This window comes from Stegastes partitus, unplaced genomic scaffold, assembly GCF_000690725.1.
Source record: "Stegastes partitus isolate 25-593 unplaced genomic scaffold, Stegastes_partitus-1.0.2 Scaffold1034, whole genome shotgun sequence".
Lineage (NCBI taxonomy): Eukaryota > Metazoa > Chordata > Actinopteri > Pomacentridae > Stegastes > Stegastes partitus.
The window spans coordinates 127,460-133,938 of NW_007578765.1; the positions used below are offsets into that span (position 1 = coordinate 127,460).

Below are 6,479 nucleotides of genomic sequence, written 5' to 3' on the forward strand. Positions count from 1 at the left end.
AAGATAATCTTCGGACAATTATTAGACTTAATAGTAATAAAGGTGCTTGTTGCTCATTTATTCGATGGACTGTTTGTTTTAAAGGCCACTGTTGAAAGCGTGATTGTGAAACGTCTTCAATTAAAGCATTCGGATTATGATACAGTCGCGGTCTCAGTATGCTTCACACAAAGTTCTCTTTTGCTCAACTATAAACTTCTGATGCTTTCTGATTATTTTTGGAATTCCTAAAAACAATGAGACAATCCTGCCCACTTTACGTTGTCGTGCTCCAGTTCTAAATTCAGATTGTACCGTATTGTGTATTGAAGATTTTTTCATAGTGTTGCATGCAAACAACCACCAATTGCTGTTCTTACACAATGCTTATAATGAAGTGCTATTTCTTGTTGCCATCTTATTTTTGATTTCTAAATTGTTGCTTTACGGAAGATGTTGTTAAAATGTAAAACATATACTTCTGCTTTGATTTCTACTGTTAATGTCAAAGAGAGTTCAACGCTGTGCAACCTAAAAGCGATCATTCATGTTCTTAGACGTGGCCCTTCTCTTGAAGTGTGAGTTCAGTCCGTGCAGTGCGTTTTATTCATGAAGCTCATTGTCTTTCCCACTCTGCATAAGTTTGCCGGCCAACATTGGTTAGCTCAGTTCGTCTGAGTTTGAACTTACATGAAAAATGTTTTTTCGATTGGCATTTTAGCCCTGCTAGCTTCTGCTGTATCCATAAGCCTGCTGGCCTCTCCACCTCCCATTAAGCATAATGCAGGGTGGAAATGTCTCTCTTAACTCGCTGAGCACCTCTCAAATCCCTCAGAGACCAATAGCTGGAATGACAGATCGGAGGGCGCGTCGGCATGGCATTTAAGTCTGCTAACGAGATAAAGCGCCCGAGCTTGGCACCTCTCACCCGCTCACTACTCCTCCACCCCGCTTACTGTCATCTGTGCGGCTAAAGAGCTTTAGTGAAGAAGCCCATGAAGTGGGGGCCACAAGCCAGCTTGGCTTTATCCCTCCCTCACCCCCTCTTACCAGTCTCCCTCTTCTCCTCCTCCCTGCCTTGATTCTTCCCACCATCGGCACATAATTAAAAGCGCTGGGCTGGGTGCCCAAGTGGCTGAAGGCTATGAGTCACTCCCCAGGCTTGGATGAATGAGGGATAAATCACCTGGGGGAGGAGGGCTGGAACTTCTCTCTCTTCTCACACCTGGGTTCATTCAGGGGGACCCTATTACTAGGCCCTCCAATTACCCTGTCCCGCCGGCCTGAATTTATTTGTACTGCTCCCCCACCACCATAAAATTATAACTTTGCGTAATAATTTTTTGCTCGATGCAGTCCAACCCAAGGTTAATAGCCGCCTAGCTGACTTTGAGGAGGCTGAAGGATGCCGCCGCTCCGATGCTCTTCTCCTCCCCCTCACACCTCCTCCTTTCATCTTCTTGTTCAGCCTGTAAAAGTAGTACAGGCAAGGGGAGTGGAAGTGCCTAGCGGGAGTTATTGTCCAGTGCAACCCCATTAACAGTCCCCCAAGGTGCTGTAAGTGTCTTTCTTATGGGAGAAACCACCATTAATTGTCTGATCAAACCTTGAGACCCTCACTGTTTTACTGCATTGTGGGCCCTGAACTGCATTCAATCGAGGGCCCTCATAGAATAGATTTCCATCTAATGAAAAGACCTCAGTTAGGAGGAGTTTCTATTAACTTCTTATGGATAAAAGTTTTGCTTTTTTTCTTGAACTTGTGTGTTGTAAAGTCTTCACAGCTGTTGATTGTGTTTTCATGTGTAGCCATGGCCTCGGCATTATACCAGGTCAAGGAAACCTGAACGCATTGCTGGTGCTTTAAGCCTCATATAGTAGACAATGTATAACTGTTATAACTAATGTGTAGTTTTTGCACCCCTGGTTGTCAGGTGTCCTGAAATTCTAAAGGAAAGTAGGCTGGAACCAGGAAAAAGAAGTCTTTATAAAAGGGATCTACATAGTCCTCTCTCTCCACCCACTTCTCCCCACTCTCAGCAGCTCGAGCTCACAAGCTTTCCTGCAGCTCTGCTCATATACTGTGAAACTTTTCTACGCTACACGAGTTGACAGGATTGTGTCCTTAATGTACGATACCTCAGAGGGTTGTGTGACTGACATCGATACGCTGCAGTTTCATGGTAAAAGGCTCAACCATAGGGTTTCTTTTTTACTGTTGTTGCTCATAATATGTCTTCAAGTAAATAAACAAAAAACACCATTGGACATGTAAACAAGCTAAAAAAAATATATATTTCACCCGAGCAGATTCTTAGCACTACCTTCGTAAAAAAAAAAAACCAAAACCTCAGTGTTGTCATACAAGCTTTCAAAACTTTCAACCACATTTTACAGTTCTCCATGTAATGAGGAATGACTGTAAGATGCAGTTGAAAGTTCAGGACAAAGTAAGTAGATTTGTGTTAACATCTTTTATCAGACGTTAGTGCTGAATGGTATCTGGATGGTGGGATTACGTTCTCCTAACACTGTGGGAATAAATGTTACCCTGTTGAATTTTGTTACTACTCATGACTGCCACAGTGTACCTAATTAATACCTTCCATTATTACACACAGATCAAAATTCGACATCTGAGGTTATGGTACTCGTAGCTAAAGCTAAATGATCATATTCTACCAAAGGTTTGCTTACATGAAATCTCTTTTTAAGAAAGTACCCAATTAAAGCTCCCCTTTTCGCAGTGCTACTTGTCTAAAAACACAAATGAGCTGTTATCAATTTCCTTTTTGCTATCCATTTTCCCATGATTTCCCCAACATGTCATACACATAACTCCCATGAATCCAACATGACTTCTAAAAGTGTCTTAATCGCTGCTTTAAAGGCCAAATCAAGATGAAAATCTTGAGCTGTATGAAGTTGACGGGACCAAAAAAAAGAAGAAGGAACCAAAGCGACTACTGCCTTGAAATTACGTTTGCTGTCATATTATAAAGTGAAACTTTCTTCTTTTCCAGGGGAATCAGAGGAGTGAGTGGAGCTTTGAACTGCAGTTGGTGCGAGTGGAGGGAGGTGCACTGAGTGGTTTTCAGCTTCATCCTCAACACATCTCCTCTCTGTCTCTGCTTTTCTTTCAGATCCACATCATTGACTTTGATGATGAGAATAACATCATTAATAAGAATGTCCTTCTGCACCAAGCTGGGGAGATATGGCACATTGGCGCCAGTCCTGCAGATAAGGCTGTGCTTACCACCTGCTATAACAAAAGTGAGTCCTACTGTTTCCTTCTGTCTTTGGCTCCATTCACTGCCTCTTTATGTTTCTCCTTTTTTTCTATTCTGTTGTTTTTCTTTTGTCTCTTTTTTTTGCATATCATTTATGTTTTTGGGATGCCGTCTGTTCACACGTACGTCCATAGGTCCCATTCTTGTGAATGTGATATGTCACGAATGTCTTGGATGACCTAATTAGTTTTTGGTGGCCAAAGATCAAAGACAAATCAAATCAAATTGCTGAAACATCACAAAACACATTTTGGCCATGATTAGGAATTCATATGCTAATTATGATAAAAATTTTACACAAATGTCTAATGGGACTAAATCAGGGGTGTCCAATCCTGGTCCTCGAGAGCCCCTATCCAGCATGTTTTAGATGTGTCCCTCTTCCAACACGCCTGATTCACATGATCAGGATCGTTATCAGGCTTCTGCAGAGGTTGATGATGAGCTGATCATTTGAATCAGGTGTGTTGGAAGAGGGACACATCTAAAACATGCTGGATAGGGGCTCTTGAGGACCAGGATTGAGCACCCCTGGACTAAATGATTAAGTAATGACATTTAAACCCAAAAGGTCAAAGGTCACCTTTACTGCGACATCATCCACGCTTTAGAATTTGTAGCTTCTTTGCAGCAACATCTGTGTTTGAAGCACAGTTAAGTGGGACCGCCACTACTTTTGCTTTACAGAGAGACATAGATTGGACCGTGAGTTGTCTGGTTTGTTTGGGTATTTAACCCTGAGGTGGTAATTCTAGCTTCTTTTTATTTTAATGTCTAATGACTCCATGCACAGGTCTTTAATAGGTGACACTGTCTTTACAGGTTTAACAGTAGCAGCTGTGGTAGAAGTCATGTTCAGACTCTGATAGAATCAGTACTAATGTGTGGACATGATGACCCACATGAGGGATGATGGCAGCAGCTACAAAGTCACTGTCTGGCAGGAAAAAAAATCTTGAAGGTTACGTGCAAATTATCTGTGCTTTCTTGTAAGGTTTTCTTCCAAATTGTGCAAATTGACACACGTCTTTTGGTTTTCCGTACAATATTTACACTGAACTTGAATGACATAAACTGTAGCAGTCCAAGGCCGTCATGGCTGTTACCCAGAAGTAACTAACCTGGGATTTTGAACAGTTTAGCTTAGATTTGGTGGACAGGAGAAATACTGTGATTGTAGCCTAGTGGTATGAATAAAAAAGGATCAAACACTCTGACTTAAAAAACTGGAAAAGTCTTGTTTACTTATCTGTGTTAAACTCTTTTAGCTCTGACGAGATGTAATATTTTTTACTTAAACGAGCAAAGGAGTCGTACCAGTGTAGTCTTTTTTATCATTAATTAATGCGAAAACATGACAATTATACCAATTTTTGAACACACAATAGCGTACTGATATATTTTTAGCTTTATATATATATATATATATGTATGTATCATAGTTCGTTGTTTTATGTTCAAACATTGGGATAATTGTCATGTTTTCATTAATTAATGATGATGACGACTGCATTGGTACATGACCCCTTTGCTAACACACACAACACATCTATTGTATGTTTACATATGTATTTATATTTACATCTATGTTATATATTTGCATATGTAGACACACAATAGATGGCTGAATAATGAACACGCACACACAACACACATACAGCGTTCCTGTTCCGTCTTTCACTGATTTCCCAATATGTGAGCAAGAGAAGGCTTTTGTTCACAATGATTGCTTGGCCACTTACTCCAAGTGCAAGGTTGTCTAAAACCACTCAAGAGGCTGTGGACGTGCACCACGTTGCTTTTTAATTTGACAAATAAGCCTAACGCCTGTGTTTCATAGCCCAACGCCTGCCCACACACTGTCAATATATACACAAAAAAGAAATTAGGCTCCCTTGTGCTCTCTCTCTCTCTTGTCTCTCTCCCTTCTCTCTCCCTCTCTCTCTCTCTCTCTCTCTCTCTCTGTGACTAGCTATGCTTTCCACTCTCAAACTTTTAGTCCAATTACTATATCAGCTCTACATTTACTCCACTGGTTCCAATTAGCAGCTCAGGCTCTGGTGTGGATGTGCCAAAATAACTCATTTATGATGTGGATTAGGAAGAAAAGTGTATCCACGTCACAACATTACCGCCTTCCCACCTCACACAAACACACTCACACACACACACACACACACACACACACTCGCACACACACACACTGCACTCTAACAATCTGTGACTGAGTTTTTGTGTGTGTTGCCCCCCTCCAGCCAGTGACAGCAGGCTGGTGTCCTGTGCGGCAGTATGGCGGATGCCCTCTGACTGGGAGACAGGAAGCCATGAGTCACCTGACGACTCCGCCCACAACCCTCAGACCCTGGAGCTGCTCTGTCGCCTCGATGACAGCGCCCACGGCAACGCTGCCTGGTAGGTGTTGCTGGGGAACGGCTGCAGTCGCAGTACGAGTGATCCAAGTGCAGTTCTTCTTTTGATCCACAGCAGTGCGCATTAGTGTGTTGGGCTCCCATGTATATCTGTGTGATGGCTTATTGTTATTATTATTTTTGCAGACTAGGACAGGAGCCCTTGTAACATACAGAGATTGAAAAAAACTACAAACACGAGGCGAAGGCGCCTTGAAAGGCTTTCATATTGTTGAGACATTTGTACCATTCTGGTAAATGACATCACTATTACCTTACATGTCTTTTCCAGATCGTTAAAGCTCTGTTACACTTAAGAGATGTAATTTTTTAGATTTATTGTCTGTGGCTCAATAAAATACAACAATTGATAAAACAACGTTAACTCTAGCTTTGTTTACCAGCTTTTTCAGGAGCGTTAAGCTTCATCTCACTTCATTGGCAGAAGTTTCATCAAACTTTTTAGTGTCTTTACCAAGCTTTCATGCTCAAGTATTTTTAAATGTACATATTGATATTGAAGTATTGGTTTAATGAAATATCGTGGCATTTGTATTTTTTTTTAACTTTTTAAAATATACAGTAGCATTGTTTTGTGATTCCATGCAGAATGGTTCAGATGTTTGGCATGACAAAGAAAAAAAAAAAACTAAACAGGACTCCAGCAACCAAAAAAATTGTCAAGTGTGACTTAACAATGGTTTACTTGATACCGGGACATGTGACAGGTCTGTCGCTGTGTGTGAGGGTCTGTGTCTTTGTCACCCAGGGCGAGAAAATCACTTAGTTTCCACTTAAG

The 6,479-nt window shown here is 41.3% G+C and overlaps 1 protein-coding gene across 1 annotated transcript in view; it reads left to right on the top strand.

The window, feature by feature from the left end:
• The window catches only part of eipr1 (EARP complex and GARP complex interacting protein 1), a 63,606-nt gene that overhangs the window by 4,113 nt on the left and 53,014 nt on the right, over nucleotides 1-6,479 (top strand). The window contains exons 3-4 of the mRNA XM_008295256.1: nucleotides 3,123-3,255; nucleotides 5,528-5,684. Of these exons, the coding sequence (XP_008293478.1) occupies nucleotides 3,123-3,255; nucleotides 5,528-5,684 (290 nt within the window). The remainder of the gene's footprint in view (nucleotides 1-3,122; nucleotides 3,256-5,527; nucleotides 5,685-6,479) is intronic.